Source organism: Cloeon dipterum, chromosome 1 (assembly GCF_949628265.1).
Source record: "Cloeon dipterum chromosome 1, ieCloDipt1.1, whole genome shotgun sequence".
In the NCBI taxonomy this organism is placed as follows: Eukaryota; Metazoa; Arthropoda; class Insecta; order Ephemeroptera; family Baetidae; genus Cloeon; species Cloeon dipterum.
The window spans coordinates 34,071,069-34,097,915 of record NC_088786.1 but is presented as its reverse complement, the minus strand read 5'-3'; the positions used below and the strand labels follow the sequence as shown (position 1 = coordinate 34,097,915).

Sequence of the window (26,847 nt, the reverse complement as noted above, 5' to 3'; positions counted from 1 at the left end):
ACGCACTCTGCAAAGGAGCATTCATCATGTTCAATCACTCAACTGCTCTCGCACCGCCCTGCTCTGTGTATACATGTGCTCACTCGCCTCCGCCGTCGCCGCCGCGATCAAAAGCCGCTCTCGTCGCGCGCGCGGAGTTGAAAAGCGTGAATAATTAGACAAGGGCGGCGTCGTGATTTGGCGCTTAATAAGTGTCACACATTCCGTCTTCGGATCCGTCTGAGCGAGCTCAAGGTGTCTCATTAGTCTGCCACTTACGGGGGTGGCTTGTTGGGGCGAGGGGCGGTCGGGCGGGCGGGGGGTGCCGCAGAGTGGCAGCTTGCTCAGCATCTCATTGTTGCGGCCCAAGGAACAATCAAGCTGTTGCAGCGAGCACAAATGGCGCGGCGCCCGATGATGCACACCATCCATCCATCAGAGGCGAAGGGAAGCATATCTTGCTAATTTCTAGACGACGCACGAGAGGGGAGTTTGCGGAAATCGCTGTCAGCTCGCTGCTAACAAAATTACGCCTTGTTTTCATCATAAAGCGTTTACGTTCAGCAGCCGATCAATTTTCGCAATCATAGTAAGATCAACTAACGTTTCCTCAACAGCGATTCATTCAAATTGTAGCGTGATATTTACGCTGACATTTTAAAAACTGTAATTATGCTTCAGATGTATATTACACAGACAGGAAATTTGAAAATTAAATGCTCCATATAGGGTAATTATTTCATGATGCACAAAGTGATTTTTTACTTGCAGCATTTATTGAAATACATAAGAGATGGTGAAATGATTCCAAGAAAGAAAATTCAGAATTTAACTCTCTGAAATTGCTTTACAATAAAATGCAAATTTTAGGTTGGTTACGAGTAAACATATCTAGATGAATTTTATAGTAGAATAAAATTGCGTTCAAATTCTGGAGCCGCGTCTGGCGTTGTGCAACGCAGAGCGTTGCCACGCCGGTTTCCTAACTTCAACAAGTGCGCCCATTCCGCTCGAGCGGCGCTCATCATAATTCAAAATGTAAAAATCCACTAATGCACAGAATTCCCGGTTATTGTGCATTAAATTCTGAATTAAATGGGACGCAATGACCGCCTATTTAACGCAAATTTACTCTTCTTTCTGTCGCGTTTTTTGCGCCGCGCGTACGCCGAGAATGAATGGGGCTCATTTTCCGCCGAATTTTGCCCACAACTGTTGCATAATTCATGCAGAGGAGGAATAATAAATATTTCTTTGCCACTGCCGTGCCGACCAAATGACAACGCGAGCGGTAATAATCGATTGGCCACGAGATCTTCTTTGTCGCGCGTTGATCCCGCCATAAATAATAACAAAAGTGACGCGCGCATCAAATCAAATTTCCCTCCGCTCATTTCTCGCGCAGCGCAGCCGTTTTTTCCACTTTGCATCCCTCGTTCGCGTCTGGAAAATTCATTTTTAATGCCTCGCCGGTGAAAAATCGCCGCCTGTCATTCGAATATGCAAATTCACACGCGCTGAATGCGTATTTGCCATTATTATTTATTTGAAATGTTATTAATGAGAAACGCTGTGCGGCGGCGGCGGTGGAAAATGATTAATGCCCTTCGGGAGGCTCACCGCAAACAAAAACCGCCGCCTTTTTCGATCCGTCGTCGAGATTTTCAAGGAGAATTCATTATATTGTTCTTGCACAAACGAAGAAAATAAAAGTCAGCGTTTTTCACGCTGTTGGTTCAAAGAGTCTGTGTAAGATTAAGACGCGATGAAATCGAATTCGCAGCGCTTCGTTTGCTTTTTGGAGCATTCGATTTATTTCTTCCTATTCAATCCTCTTCCGCCTCGTTCGAATAATGAAATATAATTTTGCCTTCTTTTCTTCCAATCATTCCCTTTTTTGTGGGAGAGTTATTTAGATCAATTTTGAGTAAAAGGTCCAGCTGTTATGCTGTCCTATTAGACAAGGAAAATACAGTTAAAGTGGATCAGTACTGACGCACTCTGAAAAATAATTTAATCCCACTGAATATAGTGAAAGATTTTAAATTTTCAAGATTGTCGTTTAAATTTTAGAAAATTGGTTCCAATTTGCCTAATCAGGTGGTGAGCATTGTCCCCTTATTGAAAATCGTGATTCATCTGGCCAAAAAGGAAATTAGTTGCAAGATTAATTTGAAACTAAAAATTGAAAAACAAATTTTCAATATAGATAAAACCAGGCTTCATTCTCGTTGTCAAAAGAATTCGTCGTTTTTAATCCTTTACTAGTTTCGATGTCCTCAAATAATACGTCCTAATCATGAGTTTTCAATTACAATCATATTTGAATTAATAATGTCGCATCTAAAATTACAATTTTTGTTTTGTAATTGTATACGATTGTAATTGAAAACTCATGATTAGGACGTATTTGATAACGTCGAAACTAGTAGAAGATTAAAAACGACGAATCCTTTTGACAACGAGGATGAAGCCTTGTTTTTATTTATATTGCACATGGAAAAAACCTCGAGTGGTTGCACATTTCAAAAATTGAAAAATATATATTCAAACTATAAAATAAATACAGGATTTTTTTAATTGTTAGGCTGAAATATATTTTTTGTATAGTATGTGTATTAATTTTTGTTTCATGATTAGTGCTACAGGCGTGGTCAAGATGAAACAGAAGTCCAACTCTCTAATTAAAAAAATAATCTTCGTATATTTCGAATGATTCGATTTGACACTTCTGTATATTAACATGAGCTATATCCGTAGCATGAGTTACACGGGTCTGATGCACCACACCTGCAATACATAATATGTATCTGATTATTGAGCCGCGCCACGGCTATATGCATTAAAGTTACATGCGCGTCCAATATGCATATCACCCAGGGGTCTGGGGGTGACATACATAATGTGCACAAACTGAGGATCAGTCGGCAGGAACGCACACAGCATTTTGCTGCAACGGAAAACGGGTCTGCTCTGCGGTCTGGTGGCGTAATTAAATTGTGATCAATCAGCCTTTTGTGTGGTCCAGCGCCGAAGCTGTGTGTTTAATATCACTGGCAGAGCGTCTAATGGTGTTGCCCGAGTCGTTGTTGCGTTTGGAAATTTATATCTCTCACTCTCGCTTAGTTCAACGAGCGGCAAACACAGCGAGAGAGAGAGGCGCGCACAAGCAAAGATTTTTGCAATAAATTGTCACGGGCCGACCGTTTCACCGCTTCGCATCAATCTTGCGCGCTTTGTCAGCAGGGAAAATAGATATTTTTCATCGGCCGTCTAAATATTGCGCGTTGTTGTTCGGTTGCAGCGGTGGCTTTTGTTGTCAAGCCGAAATCGGGGCCGCACATTAGCATGAACGCATCAATTTGGTCCGTTTCGGCTGGGGGTGTCTTTAGACAGTTTTTATATCACTCGAATCTGCTCGATCTGAGCTTAGAATAAGGAGCAGCCGTATTTCTACTAAACCTTTACATTCAAACGGTAAAGTAGCAGATGAAATTGAGAATTATTTTTATTACCAGACAAAGTGCGATTTTGATCAAAGATTTTTAATTATAGTAAAATATTAGCAGACATTTTTAATAAATAAAAAATCCCATGGAGAGTTTGGATTTGAGTTGTCATTGATATACCTTCATTAGGCTCTCCAGTTGATTCTGCATCAAACACAGAACTGTTTTGACGCGTGATTTTCCATCACAGCAATCGTCCAATAAAAACCTGATTTAGCGAAAAGCTAAATTAGCATTGATTGGGCTGACCGCAAGCTTCGAACACGTACACAGCTATAATTTAGCATGTCGGTGGCAACTCGCTGGAATCCGCAGCAAGATTTTCCACGCGCAGCACTATAAGCATTTTAAACTGGCAGTTTAATTTGTAGTCGCGGGCGGTAAAGTTCGAATTGTGCTGCCGCGGCAAAAGTTTCCCCAAATAAAGCGATCGCGTCGGCATGTACGCCGGGCACTTTTTAATAAAAAGTGTTGTTTCAGCAAAGTGCCGCGGTCGGCGGCTTAATTTATTTTCGGGTGTACAAAATTGCAGAGGGCATCCATTTCAGGGTGGGTCCGGCTCTCGGCCGTATTGCAAAACCAGGGGTAGGGGGAGGGGGCAGCAAGCACCCCTGAAACGAGTGGGCCGAGTATTGAGAGAGAGAAAGAGCAAAAAACGGCAGTGTGGAGTGCGGAGTGGAGGAGTCGGCAGTTGTGAATTTCGGCTTAAGAAGTTGAAAATCGCTCTCGTTTTAGGCAATTAAGAAGTTGGTCGGGTTGTTGCTCCGGCGAGGAGAAAATGCAAATTGAGTTAAATCAAAGAGTTCATCGCAGGCGGGCGGGCCATTAGAGGGGCGTCTTTAATTGGCGCAACTTAGCTCAAAAGAGAGCACCAAACACCGGATTAAGCCTCTTCAATTATGAGCGAGCGAGAGAACTTGAGCACAAGACGCCGGATAGTATTTTTTGGACGAGAAAGCGACGCTAAAAAGGCCAATTTCGGGCCTCGTTGCTGATGCAGCCCTCGTTGTCAACTTTTCCGCTCTCGAGAAAATGCTCAGTGAATTTTTTTCAACTGTATACGAGTTTTCGGAAAGGATATACAACACCCTGATCTTTTCCAAGCATTGCGACTAAGTAAGCAAAGGAGTGAAAATTTCATAAATTATTAAGGACGTACGTGATCCAGGCATTTAATTTCAACTGAAGAATATGGAGAGCAGAAAAGCAGCTAGTAACATTTTAATACAAAATAAACTAGGCATTATAGGGTATTTACAATCATACAATTTAACAACCCCCATTTAATAAAAAATTGCTTTTCAAAGGAAACAAAAAGCGCGAACATCTAAATAATTTGCAATATCTTTATATTTTTGCTGAGCAAATTTTTCCACCGAATAAAAAACTGAAGCAAAGGAAATAAAAAGACTTTCCAGACAATGTGCGTTCGCGCCAGTAAAAATCAAATTAAAACAGCATTCCAGTGCGAGAGGAAATAAAAGAAAAGATGCAACTATATTCGCCTCGGATGCACGCGGAGAACGATAAACGCAGAACCGCACCTGAGGACGATTTCAATGATGACGGCGCCGTGCCAACTCGGCCGAGCGCAATAAAAGCAGATCCTATTTGAATAAATACTCCTTGTGTCGGCGTCATTTGGAGTCAAACGAGCTTGGCAATTGCACTTTAGCCGCACATAGACTGCGCGCATTTGAAAGCTGTCCGTGCCATTGAGCTCGGGCTGCATGTGCATTTGTGCCGGTGCATTAGCAATTTCTGGGCGCAATAAAATATAATTAACGTTTGAGTCAGCGAGCAGCGCCGATGCAATTCATTACAAATGCAGTTCGCAGAGCTCCAGTGGCAACTTTATTATGTATTATATGCAGAGTGTGCAATTAGCGCAGATGCGAAAGGGTGCTATTTCAAACCATGTTCCGGCCCGACCGGCGTTTGATATTGCAGCGTTATTATTTGCTCTTCCTTTAGGGCGAAAACAGTAATAATTATTATTGATTCTCGCGTATATACTATTACACCAACCCACTCGAATCAATAGTTTCCAGACCTGTTTATTTTTAATTGTGCGTCTATGATTTCAGTTCCACGACCGCCCTTAAACTTGCACATTTTTTTAGCTTAAAACAACAAAAAATACAGTTTCTTGTAAGTATTTACGACTATAGATGATGCTGAATAAATTAATATGAATGTCAAAGGGTTCAAAACGATGAAATTGTTCCTACAAATTTAATTTTGATGCTATCTGCAAGCAACAAATAATCAGTATTTGATTTCTTTCGTAAGGGTAACTTTTTTGCCTGATAAAAAATATTTTGTAATATTATAATATTCAAATTTATGTTCGTTGCTAGTGTTTAATATTTTTAGATTAATTTTCTAACAATAGCAAGTTTAATCCTCCTTTTAATGTAAACTCCTCAGAAAAACTACGACAAAAGGCTATCTCCATTTCACAATTTGCTGCAAGCCACATTCCAGCGCGAATTTTTCGCATGTTGTTTCGTGTCCTACCTGTTAGTCAGCACCTGCCGGAACGGATGCGGCCGATCTGCTTTCCAGGACACCGAGAGTCTAAGCACAAATAGCAAGTGGCTGCACGCAGGGCGGCACTGAGGGCAAAATGTGTCTCTCGCTTCGAGTCTTGCAGGAGCGGGGAGCTAGCTGCTTGCTGCCAGGACAAAGCGGGACCGAACACTGCCGGCGCGAGAGCAGTGCTGCTGGGGCCGCGGCGCCCACCCCTGCCTGGACCAGTCTCCCGCCAGCGCCATCTCTCGCTCAGGCCACGCACCCGCGTAGGTCAGGGGTCACGGGGTCAGCGGGCGGGCCTTTGGCAGGTCGGCCCGTCCAAATTTGCTGCTTTGTTTGATCGATACAAACGGGCCACCGCACATAATTAGTGTGCCAACTCAAACGCGAAAATATTCATAATTTTTGCACATCAATTATTCATGAAGTAGGCAAGCAGCCAAAAGCAATCTACAAAATGTGAAATTATTTTGAGAATTTAATGTGAAATTTTGTGAATTTTACTGAATTTTCCTCTCAAGAAAACCTAGTCCGCGTTTTTATTCTCTTGATGGGAGCTTTCTTAAAACTCGCTCGAAATAATATGGCCTGTTTCCTATAAATAACCAAATTTAAAACGCACTTTGAACAATCATTGCAGTCAATCTTTTAATGGCGAGTGAGATGAGAGTCACTTTGAATCAGTGGATTTTCTGGGCAAACAAAATTTAAGTGGAATAATATATATACATCTCGCGTCAGTCTCCAACCAAAATTACCGCTGCGTTTTCTTAAAAGCACAAGGAGAAGAGCACTCACTCCTCTTCGGGCGAAAGCATGTTTGAGCTGTGGAGAACGTCTTTTATCCATAAAAAGTATTTTAGGGCGCAAGAAATAAAAAGGTAAGCTCTGAGCCGTAGGCTTGAACTTTCATTACCAAGTGCCGCTCGCATGCAGTGCGATAACTTTTATCATAAAAATGTAGAAAGTGAAAAGGAATGCTTTTTAGCCGTGATAGCAGGCTCGAGTGGTGGTCCATCCGCCCCATACGGGCCGTGCGACGCGAGTGAGTTATTCAAATGCATTTGATTCCTGATTATAAAAAGAAGGGTGAATAACCCTTTTGGATTTCCTCATCTTAATCACTTTTTTGTGATTATTAGTTTAAGACTATAACCCTTTAAGAAAGAGTATTTTAAATTGTTTGCATTTTATCTAAAAGGGTAAAACTTTTGTTTCAAACCTCAATACAGACACGTTTGATTGTTTGGTTTAAAGTGGATTCAGCACTGAATTCTGAGATATGATTCTTTTGTCTTAAAATAGCTCTGAAAATTGGTTAAGTGCTAAATATTTTCCCAGGTACCGTTTTACATTTTTAGAAAATCGGCTCCAAAGCTAATCAAGCGGGAAGCTCTTTCTCCCTGTTGAAAATCAAGATTTATTTTACTAGAAGGGAAATTTATCTCATAATTCACACACTGGTGGATTGATCGTGACGAGATTAATTTAATTCAAGCGAAAAAAAATCATTAACAAACCGTATTATGTTTCGAGAAATTTGACAAAATCTTAAATTTATCTGTTGCTTAGTCCTATTTTGATTTTTGCATGTTGTTGAGATAAATACTAACAATAAAATAGCAATATCCCATTTTTTATAACTATTTAAACTAATTTAAAGTTAAAAAAATCATCTTCGAAAACTAGACAGCATTATAATTATTTATGTAATCAGATTAAAATAAATTTAGATGAATGAACTAAAAATAGGAATTTTTAAAGTTCAAGATAAATTTAATTTGGATGTGTGACGCAATATTGTTCAATTTTCCTCTCTTCTCAGCATCCTAACGTGTTCCAGCGTGAAGTCCCTTCTGGCTCTGGTGTAGCCAGTTACTTTTGTTTTCATCAATTATTCCTTTCCCGCTTTTTTATCATCTTGCGCCTCTCCGTTTTTGTCTGCCGCAGTGTGAGTGCAATAAAAACGAAAGATATCGGGCCAGAGAGTTATAGTCCGGCTCGTGTAGCGGCCCACTTATTGAATTAGTGATGCGCTCATCAATTTTAAATCAATCTTTTGGGATTGCCGGGGAATTATGGCTCAGCCACTTGGACAACATTTGGCTGCGAAAAAGGTTCGCAACTGCGCGCTGTCGCTTAGGTCGAAATTGATATGGTGATATCAATCAAACTCGGACAAAACGAGGGAGAAAAATAACGTGTCGCTTTTCGCAGCTGGATAGCACATTCGTACTATACAAAAAAGAAAATAATTTCGTCTTGTCCACAGCTGCGTAATCTCGTGCTTTTTTGGCTCTGCAAAAACGATTCAATTCACTTGGCAGCACAAAAGCAGCGATAAACATCTTAAATTTCCGCATGAGCAAGAGTGAAACAAAGGAAGCCATTTACGTTTTGACTGAAACGGTGCAAAGCTTGATAAATTAATTCGTGTCGCAAAAAGGCCCGTGCTGTTTTGAGTTGATAACCAGAGAGTGTGGCTTAAGCTTTGGGGACACACCTTCCTTCTCACTCTCCTTTCAAAAGGGGATGCATGATTAATCTGGCGATCTGCGACCTCGTCACGTTTCTCTCTATCGTTTTTGTAACACGCTCGGCCTGTATCACTCCTTATCTAGACCAGGACTTCCATCGTTGACAGGAAAAGTTCTGGGCGAAACAAAGTCCTCAAAGCATCACGGTTATTCACTAATTGTGATGCTTCAGCAAAAATTTAATGTAATCAAAATTGGATGGCTTTTTCAATTTCAAACTTAATATAAATCTACCTTTTACCTGAAGAAAAATGACCGAAGAGAAACTTCAAAACTGTAGAAAACTTTTAACTGTAAACAATTTAGCTGTGTGCCAAGTATTCGCTTAATAAAATTTTTATAAACTTTACTAAGTGTAGCGGGGTCCAGATGTGTGATAAAATTGGTTCGCACTGCGCAGATCCAAGATGGCGTCTGAATGTGGGAAGCAAAAAGCTCTCTTTGGATTGCCGTACGAGTGTCAAGAGTTTGTTTTTATGATCCAAAAGACACGATTAGTACAAGAAATGCAAATTATGCGTCACAATGTTAACCAAAACTTGGTTCTTTTCGCGCATTTTCACGAGACCGTTTTTGCGCCATACTCCGCCGGACGCCATATCTGCGCGTCGTACGAATCTGGACCCCGCTGACTATAAGTGTATGTATATATATAGTCTTATAAATTGCCGCCTCAAGTTAGCTACGATAGCTTCCACACGATAATTAAGAAAATTATCACTTTCCCTGCAATTTAAATCAAAATTATAATTGAGATAATTGTCTTTCTAGGTAGGACGTTCTCAAAGCAATTTAATATAGTACGTAGAATTTAAAATGCGGGTAGTACAAAAAATGGTATTATTTCCAGGAAGCACAAAAATTATTTGGAAATTTATTGATTGGAATAATAAACACCAAGCATAGCTATAGACTTTGGCCTATATAATGACATAATATCATTTTCTATCTTTTATTTGGGATAATGTTAAATAAAATAATTATTATTTGAGATTTAAAATTCCGGATATTACAATATCTACCTCGACGCATCCCTCAAAAATTTCGGATCGATTTTTTTTTTCAAAGTTTTTCTCCAATTCACCAGCAGTAGAGAGGAAATTTCTGTCCGTTTGTTTTCCGCGATCTCCCCCTGCGTTTACCAGTGCCTTTTTTGCAATAAATTCGCACAGCACACAAAGGCGGGCAGTGCAGCGCCTGCATGGGAGCACGACCACATGCCGCGCGCTCTCTCTCTCGCTTAAATTTAATATGGCACTCTCGGGCGCATTTCGAAAGACAAAAGGAAAATTTAAATGAAATAATTGCGTGTTGTTAAAAAAGCGATGTTTGAATGACCCTCCCGACCAACGAGCCATCCATCCAGCGAGCCTGGCGCGGAACAAAGAGCGCCTGCTGCTTGCGCTGCTGATGCGCACTGCGCTGGCCGCCGCGTTCAATTTTAAATTCTCTCTTTTCAAAGGCGCGCATATCAAAAAGCCTTTCGAGGGCCTGAAATAATTATGATTCCTGTCTCTCTCGACCAAGCCAGCCCAACTCTCAACCACTTGAGAATCCAGCATTTTAATGAAATGTGTATTGAGTTTGCGCTGGTGCCATGGCCACCAGGAATCAGGAACGCTGAACCAAAGGGAGAGATCGTGGGTTGGGAAAATATAAAACATAATATTAATCAATTAATTAATTGAATTGCCCTTATGATCAACCTTTCTAAAATAAATTACCACGGGAAAACAGCAAATATCATAATTTAAAATTCAAAATTGAGATTTCTCTAACAAAATAAATTGAGAAAATTTTTAAAAATTAACTAATATATTATTACACACGTCTGTCAAGTAATTTTATTAATATAAAATATTTAGTGCTTTTAATATATTTCTGCTGCTATTTGTGAGACTATTGGGCATTTATTAACTGTAGTTTTTAGCAATCACTGGAATCCTCTTCCGCATTTAGCACAGGTAGGTAATTTGAAATTAAAAATAAACATAATTCTGGTCAATTTGAAATTTTGGGGCATTAAAGGCGGGGGAGGGTGCGGCCGATTGAGCGTTAATGCTAATTGAGAATAAAAATAAGCTTGCGTGATGCGGAGTGATATTTAAAAACGAATTCGCACAGCGCAATATAGAGTGCAAAACTACAAATGAGGCAATTTTGCAATGCTAATCGCAGTTTCGGCGCGGATGCAAATGGCGTGAGCCGAGCAGATTTGCATAAAAGTGCCATTGAGTGGTGCGAGTTCACATTTTTCCCCACCTGATCATTAAAACAATTATTAGCCCTGTACCCCTTTGCTCGATGGCATCATCCGCGAGTGCATTAGATGAGTGCGTTGTTAGTCAAAATATCTGTGTCTGGGGAGCCGTTTGCATTTACGAACAATGAATTCGACTGGCCCGGCGCATGTTATTTGCAATGCAGCATTTTTGCCTCCTTAATGAATCGCACCCCTCCGCAGTGAGAGTACTATGGCTTTGGGTGAAAATCAGTAATTCGAGCTGTCAAACGTTGTGACTTATGGTCTTGCACTTTGGATTAGTTCCCCGAGTAAAACCTGGCTGGCTATTAGAGCACACGACTTTGTGCGTTGTGTTTGCACTTGTTCTCACACCGTACAAAATAAGCAAGCGCTAACTAAAAAAGAGCTGCACACGCACTGCTTATGGTGCGTGACTGTATACTGTCAAGAGAGTGGATTTATTATATGCCTGGCGAGTGCTTAAATACCAGACTTGAATTACAAATGTGTACTCAGAGGATTACAACATGTCCAATTAATTGTTATTAATGTGGAAGCTATATCCATTTGAAATTTATGGACGATTGGTTGCCAACCCTGCCGGCATGGGTCTTTAAATTTTTGGATGTTTCAAAAACTAATATTAAAGTTTTATTTTATTTGAAACACACGTATGAGTTAATAATTTCGAGATCTTGTTCGAGCTGTCATAACAATTAAAACAATAAGGTAATTGAGTAATCTTGACAAAATGCTGTTATTGCATGGACCGACAAGGCTTAAACGTTGGTCCAAATTAAAAACGCGAATTTTTAAAGCAGTGTTGGGTATGTGAATTAAAATTTTTATCTTTCATTGATTGTAAATTGGTATAAATGAAAATTTGGGCAAAAAGGAGCTTTTTTGGAGCCATTTTGCGACTGCTACAAACTTTCTAATATATTGTGACTTTTATTATAGCAATCTGTTCAGCTGTCGTAAGTTTCCAGTTTGACAATTTTAGTGAAATATACGCACAGCTTATGTCAAAAGTCTATTTAGTTACGCTAAGGAAAAATTCGGCTTATTTTTCTTAACTGATTCAATATCACAGCTATTGTTCAATTAAGAAATTTTTTTAGATATGGTCTTCTTCTGCTATTTTGAAAAAAAAAGAAAATATAATTCACTATTCGGTTTGAGCTGGGCCCTATAACATTTATATCACTTAATTAGTAGAGAAAATAGGTAATTTTCCTAAAAACTGACGAAATTTCCTATCGTTTATCCATATTTAAATTTGTTTGGAGAATTGGTGGAATTTTAGTGTCGAAAAAATGAAATACTTTTAAATTTAAAATAAATAAGTTGGAGATTCGAAACAAGTGCGAGGTGCGAGTACCATTTTTAATTATAGATGATGCCTTCCTTCAGAGTGAACAGTTGAGTGTCAATTCCTCGTCAGGAAAAAATAGGCAAAAACAAATTTGGGTAATTATCTTGCTCCTGAACAAACTAATATAATAGAGATCTTTGAGGCAATATCTATAAACGTAGAGAATGTCCCGGAAAGAAACGAGATGTCTCATCAAATAATATGGTCAAAACTTGTTAAAAAAATGTGAATTTATTTGAACCAATGCCCTATTGTCTCAAAATCATAATGATTGACGGATAACTGGTTTTAAAATTCGGTGTTTATTGTCAGAAAGATTTTACTCCTTTGAAGCTACAAAATAAAGGTTTTCGCAATAATTACTGGCTGTTGAACACTTCAATAAATTCACCACTAACTAAAACGTAGCATCCAGAGAATAGCTGATAAGATACTATCTTTTTTCATCTTTTGCTTCTGGAAAAAGAGTCGTACATACATGTTTTGATATTTCCCACAAAGCGTTGAGCAAAACGGGAGGAGTTGTACTTGGGGTGGCGTAAGTATCCCTTATGGGTGACGAATCCAAAGTTGAATCATAGGCGACCGCGGTGCAGTGATGACTGACCTGCAAGGGGTCCACTACTGCTCCACATTACGACTGCAATTACACTCACTCGACGCGCTCGAAACCAAGACTTGAACTGGGGGAGACCCTGCATAATAATGGAATTTCGGCCAATATTGAGGGAATTTTAGCGTCAGACGCACGCGTTTTACGCATTGAATGAGTCGAAATGAGCTGGAGCGCAGATGATCGTTTTCATGCTCCTCCGCAATATTGTGCTCAGCCAAGCTCTCAGCAATTTAGGGGGATTTATGATGATGGGGGCGTGCGGGATAAATATGCGTGTCGTGTGTGCCATGATATACGTATATTTTATTTGGTTATCGAATAAGTTACGTGCAGCATATGTGGCCAGAGTGAATAAGAATCGCACACAATCCTCAAAACGTAAGCTAAATAACAGATTAACCAAAGAAATTCGCGAAAAATAGTAAACATTTCATATGGTCACCAAAATAATTTTTAAAGCAGAAAAGGAAAGCAAATCGCACGCAGAGAAATTTTATGAAATTTAAATATTTGTAGTGGCTCTACTCCTATTATACTCTGTTATAAAAAATGTACATGGAATGTTTCCTTCTAGAATTTTCATGTTAAAAAGAAGCACAATGACACTCCCTTGAATGTAGCTTCATATAAGAAAGGATGTTAATTTTTGTGACGGAGGGTTAAATCACAAGGAGGGCGAAAGGAGAGTTTGACAAGATTTCATCACTTGTTCTTTTTTCAACTGTGCTCAACGACAAGTGCAGCCGGGATTTTTCAAAACCTTTGATTAAGTTTTTTGTAGGTAATACTTTTTAGTATGAATTTTTTTAGGCCAAGTGTATATTGCTGATGAGGATGAGGCTGGCGGGGCCGAAACAGCCGCTGGTATGTTCAAGAACGTGGTATTTAATGTTTTCCTCTCTGATTTTTCCATTATAGCCGTCCATCCTTAGTAACTCCGCCTTCACGTATAAATAATAATTTTATAAAAAGTCATCTCATTATTTTGATAATTTAACTCATCCAAAAAATGTATGCTGCAGTCATAGTTAAATATATAATTCACTTGCAAAGCTTCAGAAAAAATTAAGTTTAAAAATAATTAGTAACGTAATGTGAAATAAAATTTTAGTGAATTATTTGCACACATATTTTTGCACTATAGGATATTGTGGCTTTTTACCAGTTAATTGAAACCGTAAATTTATATCGTTTCTCTTGATCTTTTTTTGAAGAGGCTTCCTTCAAATTTTGACTGGCCATTGAAAAGGGATGTAAAAAAAAATTTTTAGGCTAATTATAGAGACGTAAAATAGCTATGACTGAGCATAGCAGTATAGCCAAAAATAAATTTTATACTTCAGTCACCATAAGCATAAATTTAAAAGCTGATGATCATTGGCATTTTCAAACAATGTATTTTCAAACCAAAAAAGACACAGGTAGGTGCTTAAAGAGAAATAGGGAAATGCAGGGATTTTTTTTTCAAATATTGTCACAGCGTTCTTTGGACATTAGATTTTTGTGCACGAGCGATTGGCGTGGCACAAACGCGGGGGGCAGCGTCGTTTCGCTGCCGCATTTGCGGAATGCTCCCTAGCTCTCACAGCATCATAAATTTTGCGCCCGCCACAGCAGCCAGCAGAGCCAACACATTGATGAAAGTTCTGGTGTGCGGAATGTTTCCTCCGTTTATAGGTGTAAAAGTACGCAGAAAGCGGCGGGGTGGACGGGGATCGAGTTTAAACATGATTTATAGTATCGTGTGTGCGGAACAACGCAGACTTTTTCAATTATTTCCTGAGTATTTGTGCAAGCTGCTGCAATTTATTATTAGTGTGGCGTGGCGGCACTCGAAAATAAATTATTTTGACTGGCTGCTGGCTGCTGCTAGGGTGTTTTCCGTTCACTTTTATTTGCATTGTCATCCGTCAATCATTTCAGCCCTCTGAGATATTATTCACTGGCTTTGATTGATTTAGCTCTTTTCGCCAGGCGGCGTCAAACCCCTGCTCAACAACATGCATTTCTCCCTCAAATTCACCACGTTTATCGATGTAACACATTTTTGGTGTTTGACTTTTTGAATACACAATATACGACTCCATGCGGCTCTGTTCTTGGGGGTGGGGGAGAGATTAAAAGATTTGCCAAGGCCAGGCAGGTCTAAAAGACTTACAATTAATCCTCAAGGGTTTAAAAGTTAGAGCAGAATTTTAAATATTATCGTCATTAGGAAAAAACAGCAGCCAACTGCGAACACTCGTAACTTCAATTATTGATTAATTTTAAGTTCACAGATTCTAAAAAGGGGACACTGTTATTTGATCCTATGAAACCATTTTCATAATTTTAGCTTTTTTCATACAATATGTATTAATTTATTATTAAATTTTCTGGTTAGAATCTAAAACCAGCCCGTTGGCTCGCATTGTTAGAAGGCATTCTCAGAAGTGTCAAAGCAATGGGAGGTATTTGAGCAGTTCGGAGATCTAATACTGGCCACCCAATGTCAGAGATGACAAAAAATGGTTATTTTAGTGACCCAAAATGCTCAAATTGCTCAACGGGCTGCTTTGCACCTTTCCAGCATGCGTGATTTGGCTTCACGGGACGAATGTCTAGCGTTTCAATGCAGTCCTCGGTGCGGAGGCAAGTGGCCCTTGAGTGGGCTGGGTCCCTGTGCGGCCTCGTGCGCCCATGTTATCCGTTCGCGGTGTTATTCGCACCCGGGTTTCAGCATTCATGCTAGTGCAGTGCGCGCCCTTCCCGGTCCGAGAGGACAGGGATAAAAAGGGGAAAAAGAGCAAAAAAATATAATATTATAAAAGGCTAGGATGGATAATCAGTCCTCTGATAAAAATGCTGGGTATTTTTTAACATTAATTATTTTTATCAAAATTCATTATAGAAATTCTGTAAGGTAAATACTATTAAACAGCCGAAACAGTAGCTTTTATGTTGTAATTATGATTTATATATATTTATGATGTATGTTGTTCGCTGTTAAGAACGGTTAAGATAAGCCAACTTTGTTGATGAGGGAATAATTTTGAAATTCGCAACGCATCTATATCTCTGCTTTGTTATTTCTGTGAAAAAATTTTCTGTAAACAGGCGCGCGGTGTTGTGGGTGTTGTGCAATGAGTGGTGTGATTTGTTGGAGTTCTCGCGAGCAAAAACAACAAATCCTCGGCACCTGCTTCTCGTCGCAGTTGGGACAATTCTTTAAAATAAAAGCCGTATAATTTATAGCGCTCATTCGTGCCGCTCGCTCTAATTTGTAGATGAACGATGAGACTTGAGAGTTGCGCGGTGCGTGGCATTCAAAAAGTGCCCGATTGTTGCCGGTGCAATTAATCTTGCTGCATTCGCCACTAGAGACCTTTTGTTGTCGCTTTTAGACCATTATATTAAGCACCAATGTTTCCATTACGGAAATTGCACCGAGTATTAGCCTGGGTGGAACGCAAAATTTGATTTCTTGCACCAAAGCTTTATATTTTAGGGAGGCACAAATTTTCATTGACAGATAGGTCATATTATGGAAAAATAAATAGCTTGCTACACACTGAGGAAGCTGCACTTAATTTCTTAATTATTTCTTACAGCCGTGACAACCTCGCGTACATCTGCCTACATTTGCATCTATCGAGAAATAATAAACATTTTTCATTTTTCAGATAGTTTTTGCTTTTGACCCCGTGCATATTCATGTTAATTTTAACTTTTCTATTTGATTTATTAGTAAATGAATTGCAAATTATTTTCTAATGAGCGTATAGTAATTAAATTACAGAAATTACCGCTCATGTTTTCATTTAAAGTTGTTTTTGCTATGTTTGTACGGTTTTAGAAATCAATGAAACCTGAAAATATTTGAACAGGCAGTTAGTGTGTGTGGTAATTCGCTTTATATTCCATACAGGCCAATTGACTGAGCAAAAATTTGGAAAAATTTTAAAACTTTCAAGTCGATATAATTTTAAGATGTTCAATTTTTATCTCTTTTAGACACAGTTACCGCTATCATCATTGGTTGCTGTGCTAATTTAAAAAATATTAATGATTTTCTTAACATAATATTACTGAATTTGGTGGTGCTCTGGTGGTGCAGAATAGATGGCTAAATTTAGCTAACTCATCAGAGCTACGCAGGAGAGGTAGCAATAAAGTTTCAAAGAGTCCAGCTTTTTACCGCGCTTGAAACACTCATAGGAAGTACGCTGGGATTGGTTCATTTCAAACGTAACGTCTTTTTGGACTTTTCCCTCTCAATTCTCGATTGGAAATTTATCAATATTTCATGCTTTTCATTCGATCGTAAAGTCAAAATTCGTTTGTTTATACTATTTACGATGGAAATGAAAGGAATTTAACTTTCATTTTTAGCTAAAAGCAGTATCAAATTTGAGTTGACAAGAGCGCTTCGGGTGTTTATTTTACGTTGCGGATGAAATTGGAAAATGTATCCCACCGCGCCGGAACAAGTCCGTTGCGCGCATGCGGCTGCGGCTGTCCCACAATAAAAGCAAAAAGGTGAATTTGAAGCTCTACTAAATGAAATGGATGCCATTGGTTCGTGATCAGTAAATAGGGAATTTTGATGAGCTTGCCTGGTAATCACTCTTGCTTGGACGTGAATATGGACCGTGAAAATTCTGTTGAATTATCTGGCACGTCAAAAGGTTAGTTTGCGGGCTGCCAATGCAGCTAAATTCCGAAGTGCAAGTCGCCACTTCGAACGCGACCACATACTATCTCATTACCCTTAACGTTTCTTTACAGAGCTGCACTTTTTGATTGCCAAATATTTAAGCAAGGGCCCGTTCGTGGATATTGGCAAGGTGAGTTGTGTTTCAAATGATTATTATCAGAGCCTTTTTATGCTCTTCGTGGATTAACGTTCTCGACACATGTCTGTTACAGGCTTTGAAAGAGCAACTCGAGGCTAAGAAGGTGAGTGCTGAATTTATGACAATAATTTGCAGTCTTGCTTCGCCTCGTGCTTTCCACGTGGGGTCGGCAAACTTAACAGTCCTCGACTCGCAATTTCGACTTTTTGGCGTGGATTCGGCGGCCTCTAAAGACGAAATTTTTTTTCAGGTTTTGCCCAAACGCATCGACTGGAAAGGCGATTCCCATCATCAGTCTTTCGACGAATTGGTAAGTCAAATTCGGCAGAATTCGGGCCGAATTTTCGGCCGACTCAGAAATATCCCTCATGCCCCTCCCATTCGAACGATTCGTGAACAAATTAAATTTTTTGACTCGACCCCGAAAACAATTTGCAAAAATTTGCGTATTTAGGGCTAATTCAGGGGTCTTCGACCGGGCCACATCAATAATAGCAGAGAGCTCCCACCCTTTGATTCGCTTACGCGGACGCCGCAGTTGGCCTTGGGCATAGCGACGAGGGGAGTCTTGGCTGGCGACTCGCTGACAGCCAATCGCGAGGCAGAACGCGATCGCTTGCCTCGCACACATGGCTGCACAAGGAGCGCTTGTTGTTTAAAACTTTATCGAGAATTCTTTAAATAAAGCCTTGCAGGTTACGAATTTTATTAATTTTTTTTGTTTTTTATTCAACAAGAGTTTTTACATAGTTTTTCATCATACCGTAGGGATTAAATATTTCAAAACCTAACCTTTCTCTTCATGTTGGTGCCTTTTCATTCTTATTAAAATAATTTTCATTCACGACTAAAAAGTTTCAAGTATTTTTCTTTGACTAGCCCTAAATCTCTGATAACATCGATTAGTCTCTCTTGGTACAGCAAGAAGTATAGATATTGATATTAATTCTTCGTAATACAGGAAACCAAGAACTCTCAAGTAGATGATGATCACCTGCTGCAGCTATGCCAGCGTTTGTGGTCGCAGGGCTTGCCCAAAGACAATTGTGCTCTCAAGGGAATTGGACAGTACTCCATTTTGCAGCCGCTCACTTCCGGGCTTGTGCGGAATTCGAAACTTGTGCACCTCTCCAACCTCGCGCAGACAGCAAGAAGAGACATTCGGAACCCGGTCCACCTGCTGTTCGGCAGGGAGAACAGCTCGCGCTTGCTCCAGTCAAGCATTCAGAACGCGTGCCTGTACTCGAGAATGCAGCTGAACCACCGCACCCTGGGCCACCTGTCAGCGGTGTTCTGCGTGCTCTTTGACAAAAGTGGCCGGTTCATCATAACGGGTGCCGATGACTTGCTTGTCAAGATCTGGGAGGTCCATTCCGGTCGGCTGATGGCCACGCTCAGGGGCGCCTCTCAGGAGATAACTGACATTGACATTAACCCGGAAAACACCTTGCTGGCTGCGGGTAGTGTGGACAGGATTGTCCGTGTCTGGTGCCTGCAGACCACGGCTCCAGTAGCGGTCTTGTGCGCGCACTCAGGCACCATCACCTCTGTCCGTTGGTGTCCTTATCCTGAAACCATAGACTATAGGTATGTCCTGTAAATTGGACAATCTGTCAGGGTTTTAACTGACGATATTACGATCAATAATAATTGTTGTGTACCAATATGTAAGGATATTGTCAAACTTTAGCTAGGTTTTTGTTTTCTTCCTTTATTAATGTGTTTGTGCACTTATTTACTAGCAAATAAGAACCACACCAGCGCTCATGCTTTGTTTGTGGGTTTTAAATTTGTTTATGTAAAGTTGGTGGAGGGATGTGAAAGTATAAATCGACCCCTCCAGAGGGAGGCTCTTGCGGTGCATTTATTTATACCTCCTGAGTTTCTCTCTTCGCTCTTCCTTGTGGGTGCTTGAAATTTGACTTTGCATATTGGTAAGCAATTATTATTGATCATAATATCCTCAGGTAAAACCCTGACATCTCACAAGGCGAACAAAGTAATGCCAACAATCTTACAGAATAAGGTAATTCAAAGCAATGTTATGTTTTAGGTACTTGGTGACCACTAGCGCTGATGGGTCGGTCGCATTTTGGACCTACACTCACAGCAGACTGGGAAAGGACGTTGTGTTCAATCCAAAACCAATACAGTACCTGGAAAAAATACGTCCAGGTCAAGCTCAAATAATCAGTGCCTCATTCAGCCATGGTGGCGTCTTCCTTGCTGCAGGTAGTGCTGACCACCATGTACGAATTTACAACATGATTGGGGACGAAGGTAATTCAAATGCTTAAATGAAAATCAAACTTCTTGTATAATTTTCCTTTCATGTAGTTGCAACAGTAGAATGGGTAGTAAAATCCGTTCTAATTTTGTATGGATTAGACTTCTAAATAAGAAAAAAAATATTTCAGGTCCTGTAGGAATAATGGAAACTAAAGTCCACACCGACCGGGTTGACAGTATTCAGTGGGCATCAAAAGGCCTACGTTTTGTGTCAGGTGCCAAGGATGGAACGGCCGTAGTGTGGTGGTACGAAGCTGCGAAGTGGCAACACAGAGTGCTTGACATGCAGAAACGCCTTCATGAGCCGACAGAAGAAGAAGTGAAAATAAAGCTCAAGGTCTCCATGGTCGCGTGGGCCTTAAACGATTTGTACTTGGTCACCGCGAGCAACGATCTCATTTTGCGTGTGTGGGAGGCTGCCACAGGCAACCTCATCCACTGCCTCAAAAGCCACACGGAGGAACTTTTTGTGCTTGAGAGGCACCCTATTTGCCAGAACCTGATGCTTAGTGCGGGTCACGACGGGCAGATTAACATATGGGATGTGACTAAAGGCGAGAAGACCAAGTCTTTCCAGAACCATATCGAAGGCCAGGGGTATGGCGCTGTCTACGACGCCAAGTGGTCGCCAGACGGCGACAAGATTGCCGCCACTGACTCGCACGGTCATCTACTTGTGTTCAGCCTGAGCGAAAACGAACAGTACAAAAAGTTGCCAAAAGACATGTTCTTCCACACTGACTACAGACCCCTGACGAGGGATTCAAATCATTGGGTGCTTGACGAACAGACGCAGATTGCGCCGCACCTGATGCCGCCGCCATTCTTGGTTAACATTGATGGCAACCCCTACCCCCCTGAGATGCAGCGGCTGGTGCCGGGAAGATGTAAGCTCAAGGATGAGCAGCTGGTGCCCAATGTGGTGGTTAATGATGATGGTGATGAGGAGATTGCTGCGGCACAGCCCATAGCGCGATCAAACATTGACGAGATGATTGAGCAGCTGGCTCGTCAGAATGACCAGGTTTGTAAAACTCGTGTACCCCCAAAATTTTAGTGAATTTCAGGAATATTTTATTTGTAAATGAATTTATGCGTCTTTGTAGTCAAAAAAGTTATTGCGCAGAAGGTCTGTGTCCGTCGTTGGATTATGTTTATTTCAACCAGTAATTTTTGTTGTTGCTCCTAGCAAGGTTTTATCGATTTTGACCCATTCAATTTATAACCTGATTTTGATCAAAAAAACAAAAATAATCTCCAAAACTAGATTGCAACAGCAATAATTAATTGGTAGCTAACTTTTAAAAAGTAAGTTTACTTAGAAATGAATGTTGTTTCCTCGTTACATTTAGTAAACCGCTCTCACAAGGATTATCTTAAGACCTCTTCAATCCAAGGTATGTACAACCACTTTTTTGAAATGTTGCAGAACGAGGAACCCGCAGTTGATGAGCCAGCTGATGAGCCAATGCAGATTGTTGATCCAGCGGTTAATGACCACGCTTACGCCAGGTCTCCGCCAGTGGAGCCATCACCAAACAGATCTGGTGCAAACGCACCAGCAAGGAGGAACGCGGACATGGAAGGAGTGAGACAGTCTGGTGGAAACTGGCAGCAAAATGTCGAGTGCTGTATCTGGCTCAAGAAAGATCTCGTTCGACAGATTAGTCATCATGAAGAGGAACGCATCATGAAGCAACACTGTGCCTTGGGAGAAGAGGAGATGAAGCTGTTTGATCATGAGAGCAAAAAGCAGCCCATTACCGTAGAGACTGAACCACCGCAAGTGCCAAAAACCAAAACAACGAAGAAGCTTCCTAAAAGGAACCGTGCCAATGAGAACAATCATAACTACAGGTATTAGAAGTGTAATATTATTTTAATAGGAATATTCTTATTAAAATCTACTTACGTTCTTAATCCCATCATGAAGGTCATGTTTGAACTAAGAAATATATTATTTTATATATTCTTTTAAAAGCCAGATTTCTTTAACGACTAATTCAATCAGTTTGCTAGCCGTGCATATTTTTATTTGCATCTTAATGAGAGTAGGTTCAATTCTGAATATTAACACATACAATTGCACTTGCTTAATTTCAGAACGAGGACATCCGTTCTTGGTGCAGATTTTGTTGATTCTAGAGATCTGCCAGGCACATCAAGCAGTAGCAGTAGCGATACTTCCGATAGCGACTCTGATATTATGAGCAACGACTCGGACAGCAGCGACTACTCAGACTGGGTTGCGGAGACAAACTCTGACCGACAGGCCACTTTGCAACCACCCAAGAGAAGCCGTCGCTCTACTGTTATGATGCGGAGATCTTCGCAAGAGAAAGAAGATGATGATGATGATTCGCTTGATGAAGATGATCAACATGACAATGATTCTCAGCCAGGAACCAGTGGAGTCAAGCGTGATTCTCGATTGCGACAAGCACCCAAAAAGACGGTAGGGACTAAATTTTAATGTGCCTTTAATTCAACATGAATGTATTGAAACACAGCTTTCCTTTTTGAATTTTGAAATTACGTAAATTTTAAATCTTTGCAGGTTTTGAGAAAACTCTTAACAAATTTGGTTGAAAAATTAATTGAAAAATCAGTTTCCTAAAATAATTAACTTAAGTGTGGCACATAACAACATTGACCTAATTTTCAAGTCCTTCAATTATGCAGTTGCTGATAATCATTTGTGCATTCCAAAAATTCTGACTTGTCAAGTTTAAAGCTTGGATAACCCCATCAAATTTTATCATCACAAAGATGTTTTAATCGGATCATTCTTATTCAGAGTCAGTTTTCTCTTCTTCCTACTCATTCTAATTGTATGCTCCATAGGTGAGGCATGAGGATGACGTCTCGCCACCGAGGACTGTACGCAACCCGGCCACAGCCAAGCTGCTAGCTAGCAACATCAAAGAAGTGCCAGAGCAGTTCAAACCGTCCGAGTGGCTGAATGAGACAATGCCCCGAAAAACGCCCTACTTCCCGCAGATTGGTGACGAGGTTGTCTACTTCAGACAAGGCCACCAGATGTACTTAAACGCTGTACGAACAAAGAAGATTTACGACCCGGGGGCCAAGTGCGAGCCATGGCTTAAAATGACGCTCAGAGAGGTGGAGTTTGTTAAGGTGGTCGGCATCAAGTACGAAATCAAACCGCCTCGGCTGTGCTGCCTGCGGCTTGCTATCATGAACGTGGACACTGGCGCGTTCACCTCCTACTTCAACATAAAGTACCACGACATTCCGGACGTAATTGACTTTTTAGTCTTGCGGCAGTATTACGAAACGGCTATGGAGAAGAACTGGACGGTTGGCGAGCAGTTCCGAAGCCTAATTGATGACTCTTGGTGGATTGGGAAAATATCTGCCCATAATCCAGCAGACTTGGATTTTCCAGACTCTCCATTCCAGTGCTTTAAGGTATTACTACTCCCTAGGTGTGCCAGTTATGGCTTCCAGGGTGCGCGTTGAGCTTCTTTAAGGATGCTCAACATGAAACCCTAGATTGAAATTTAAGGGCACTTAATTAAATCCTTATTCCACCATATAAATATTTCATTATATTTATATCAATGTCTCAGTTTATCTAAGGGTTTTTAGTGTTATCATTTTAATGGCCTCATAAATTCTTTAATGTTTAGAGGTAATCTAAATCAAAGTTTTTTTTCAGGTTGTTTGGGATAACGGAGAAGGTGAGCGGATGAGTCCATGGGACATAGAGGTGGTTGATCCTGATCGGCTCCCTGCTGATAAGGGCGGCTCTGTCAGCGTGCTGCCTCAAGAGATTGAAGCTTCGTTGTTTAAGTCGGTCGACCCTCAGCTGTGGCTCCCTAGTGGGGAGCGTGATTTGGAGTGTCAAAGACTGCTGCAAGCCTTTGACACAATCATGGGGCTGTCGGTGGCAGAGCCATTCAGCGCACCTGTTGATCTAAGTCATTACCCGTCCTATGCGCTAGTCATTGCCTACCCCATGGACCTGTCCATGATCAGAGCCAGGCTCGAGAACCGCTTCTATCGCAGTGTGCAAGCCCTGCAGTTTGATGTTCGCTACATCGCCAGCAACGCTGAAATTTTTAATCAAAGGAAGAGTCAGATTGTCAAACAGGCCAATATCTTGACTGATCTCTGCTTGCATGTGATCCAAAATTCAAGCATTTCTGTAAGTCAAACTGATTTTCTTCGTAAAGCATCAGCCAGCAGATTGTTTTTCATTTTAAGGTGGTCGAAGAGTATCACAGACTGATGGGTACATACAAATCCGAAAGCTCTGATGGCGAGGTCACAGGAGCAAAGGAGTTATCTCGCAAGAGTCCGAGGAAGAAGTCTCAGCCGGTAATGGAAGCTGACCCTGACGAGTGGAAAGAGAAGTGAGTGTCTACCAAAAAGAAAACACTTCTTGGATATTAATATATTTCTCAACACTTAGATGCTCTGACTTGTTGCACATTGTGATGAACAACAAAGACGCTGGGCCCTTCAAGGAGCCGGTCGATGTGACAGAATTTAGTGATTACCTTGACATAGTGCAAAACCCAATGGACCTGTCAACTGTACGTGATTCTTTGGAAAATGGCGATTACAATGATCCAGTTGAGTTTGGAAAGAACATGCGATTAATCTTTACCAACTCTAAAAACTACAACACAAACCGAAAATCTATGGTACGTATTATTCGAACCTTTCCAATTTGTTTGATTGATTTTCTTCTACTGCAGGTGTACTCGATGACTGTCCGCTTGTCAAACCTGTTTGAAGGCAGTTTCCAACCGATATTGGCAGAGTGGAGGGCTCAGCAGAAAAAATCAGCAAAGGTTACCAACGGGATCTCAGCAATAACTACGCGTTCTTCAGCCAAAAAAAGCAGTAGTGGGGGTTCAACTGCTTCATCAGTCAGTTCATTCACCAGAGGTCGAAAACGGATCGCCATGGCAAACGGAGGTATGTTAGTCTTCACATTTAATGAGACAATTTTTGAGGATGAAACTTGAAATTTGTCAACTTAGTATCCAGACGACTCAGGATATCAAGTGACTCTGACGAGAGTGTGGCCAGCTCAAGTAGGAACAGCTTAAATTTAGCTGTGTCCTCTGATCATTCAACTAGCACTTCCGCACTAAGTACGTTGAGATATTTATGGTCTCACCACTTGTGTTTGTGTGCTTTACATTAATGCACCCTGGTTCATTGAAATTTCGCCTAGCATATAATTATGCTCATCTAACAAAAACAACCTAGGCCTTTGCTTTTGCTACTAGCCAATCGCTTGAGTGTGTGCTGTTGTTTTTTTTATTGGGTTTGGCAATGTACGTTTTGGGTTTTTTGCAATCTGATTTGTTTATGTTATGAATATAATATTAATAGTGTTATTATTTCCCCAGCTGCCTTGATAAATAATGGCACTTTGAGCAAAGCTGGACCTTCCAGACAACCTTCTCAACAGAAAACAAATAAAAACAAAAAATGCTCATCAAGCGAAGACGAAGATGACGTTGATGAAGGTGGCAGCTCACCAAGTGGGAGCCGGCCAGAGTCAGCCAACTTTGCTGAAATCGGATACTACTCCTCTGACGATTCAGACAACTCTTCAGAAGACCAGTCGGAGTCTTCTGAGGATGATGATGACGACGACGATGAAGAATATGGAAGCAGAAAAAAGTCAAAGCGACCGCAGAGGGCTGCAGCTGCTAAGAAGCGCGTCCGAAGCAGAGACAGTGATTCAGACAGCAGTACCGAGAAGCGGAAGAGGCCGAAGAGAGCTGTGCCGGCCCCTAAACAGAGCGATAGAAATCGCAGGCAGCAAAAGGTGGTGTCCTATCACGAGGGGAGTGAAGAAGAAATCAAACCGAGGAAGTCAAGACGTGTAGTGAAACGAAATTGTATCGGATCTGATAGTGGAAGCGAAGAGGAAGAAGAGGCTCCCGCCATTAGCGTGAGCAGCAGAGGCAGAATCCGAAAGCTGACTGAGAAAGGAAGGAGTGTTTTTGACTGACACCACACTCACACAATTTACTGTAGTGAATTTTAAATTTTTGTTCATACCAATTCATTCCTGTATGAGTGCAGACTACAAACTATTTTTGTAAAATCCGTGGCAAATCCACTCAAAACAATCGAGCCAAACGAAATACATGATAGCATTCACTGCCACATTGTGATGTTTGCATTTCGCACAGTAGCGACAGACTTTTAATCACATTTTGAGTTACACATGTTGAGCCGTTAAAGTGACTGCCTTACCCGGATCAATCTCAGTTTCTCTATTCTAATATCAAACAGCAAGACTGAAATGCAAAGTTACTTTTATGCTACTGATCTCCCCAACAAAGTACAGTCAGTATTGATTCAATTTGCCGTACAAGCGTACAAATAAAAAACACTTTTGTACTATTTAACCAATGAAGGTTTTATTAAATGCAAACGTGCTTCCAAAATTCTACACCTGTTTGAAATTCGACATTCTACCAGCTGTTAACTTAAAGCATAAGGACGAGTTTTCCGTAGCACTGACCTGAGTGCTGCGTCTAGTTAATTTCTAAATTTTCTTAGTTAATCTGGTTCAATATAATCCCGTTTTCTCAGCGTATTGATAACCAAAGTTTATAACTGTCTGATTATTCGACTTAACTGACGAAATCTATGCTGGAAAAGTAGAAACTTCTATCCATCGAAATCATTCGAAATACTGTAAATTAATTGCACCTTAAACTTAAAATCCTTAAAATCAAAACTAACTGGGTGAATTGTCTTGCCGCCAACATAGAGGGCATGGGTGGGGCGTATGGTTTTGAAAATAACTGACCAGTCAAAATAAAATCGTCATTTTTTATATGATAATATTATTGTATTATTATGCCTTTGTGGTAACCGGTTAAACCGACTTTTGTCTTACCGGATTAAAATTGATCACACTACATA

General features: G+C 40.6%; 3 protein-coding genes across 5 annotated transcripts in view; 1 reads left to right on the top strand and 2 right to left on the bottom strand.

The window, feature by feature from the left end:
• LOC135940583 (discoidin domain-containing receptor 2-like) overlaps window positions 1–6,203 on the bottom strand; it is a 156,140-nt gene extending 149,937 nt beyond the window's left edge. For all 3 annotated transcript variants that reach the window (XM_065485532.1, XM_065485547.1, XM_065485539.1), the window contains exon 1: window positions 6,009–6,203. The gene's annotated coding sequence lies outside the window, so the exon portion shown is untranslated. The remainder of the gene's footprint in view (window positions 1–6,008) is intronic.
• Window positions 1–26,847, bottom strand: part of LOC135940600 (protein MTSS 2-like) — a 256,792-nt gene that overhangs the window by 168,469 nt on the left and 61,476 nt on the right. The window lies entirely within an intron of this gene.
• BRWD3 (bromodomain and WD repeat-containing protein) lies at window positions 17,311–26,323 on the top strand. The gene is made up of 16 exons (XM_065485447.1): window positions 17,311–17,463; window positions 17,564–17,622; window positions 17,705–17,734; window positions 17,882–17,941; window positions 18,593–19,218; window positions 19,685–19,911; window positions 20,049–20,944; window positions 21,350–21,777; window positions 22,024–22,375; window positions 22,765–23,352; window positions 23,603–24,091; window positions 24,151–24,299; window positions 24,359–24,593; window positions 24,648–24,870; window positions 24,936–25,049; window positions 25,311–26,323. Exons 1-16 carry the CDS (start codon window positions 17,382–17,384, stop codon window positions 25,919–25,921), a joined length of 5,169 nt encoding a protein of 1,722 aa, XP_065341519.1. The 5' UTR covers window positions 17,311–17,381; the 3' UTR covers window positions 25,922–26,323.

What these genes read in the sequence shown, in the direction of transcription:
- BRWD3 (XM_065485447.1), top strand. Translation starts at nt 17,382, where the DNA reads ATGAGCTTGCCTGGTAATCACTCTTGCTTGGACGTGAATATGGACCGT. An exon ending in CTCCATTCCAGTGCTTTAAG is followed by an intron (nt 23,353 to 23,602) that starts GTATTACTACTC and finishes GTTTTTTTTCAG; the next exon opens with GTTGTTTGGGATAACGGAGA. An exon ending in GATCGCCATGGCAAACGGAG is followed by an intron (nt 24,871 to 24,935) that starts GTATGTTAGTCT and finishes TTGTCAACTTAG; the next exon opens with TATCCAGACGACTCAGGATA.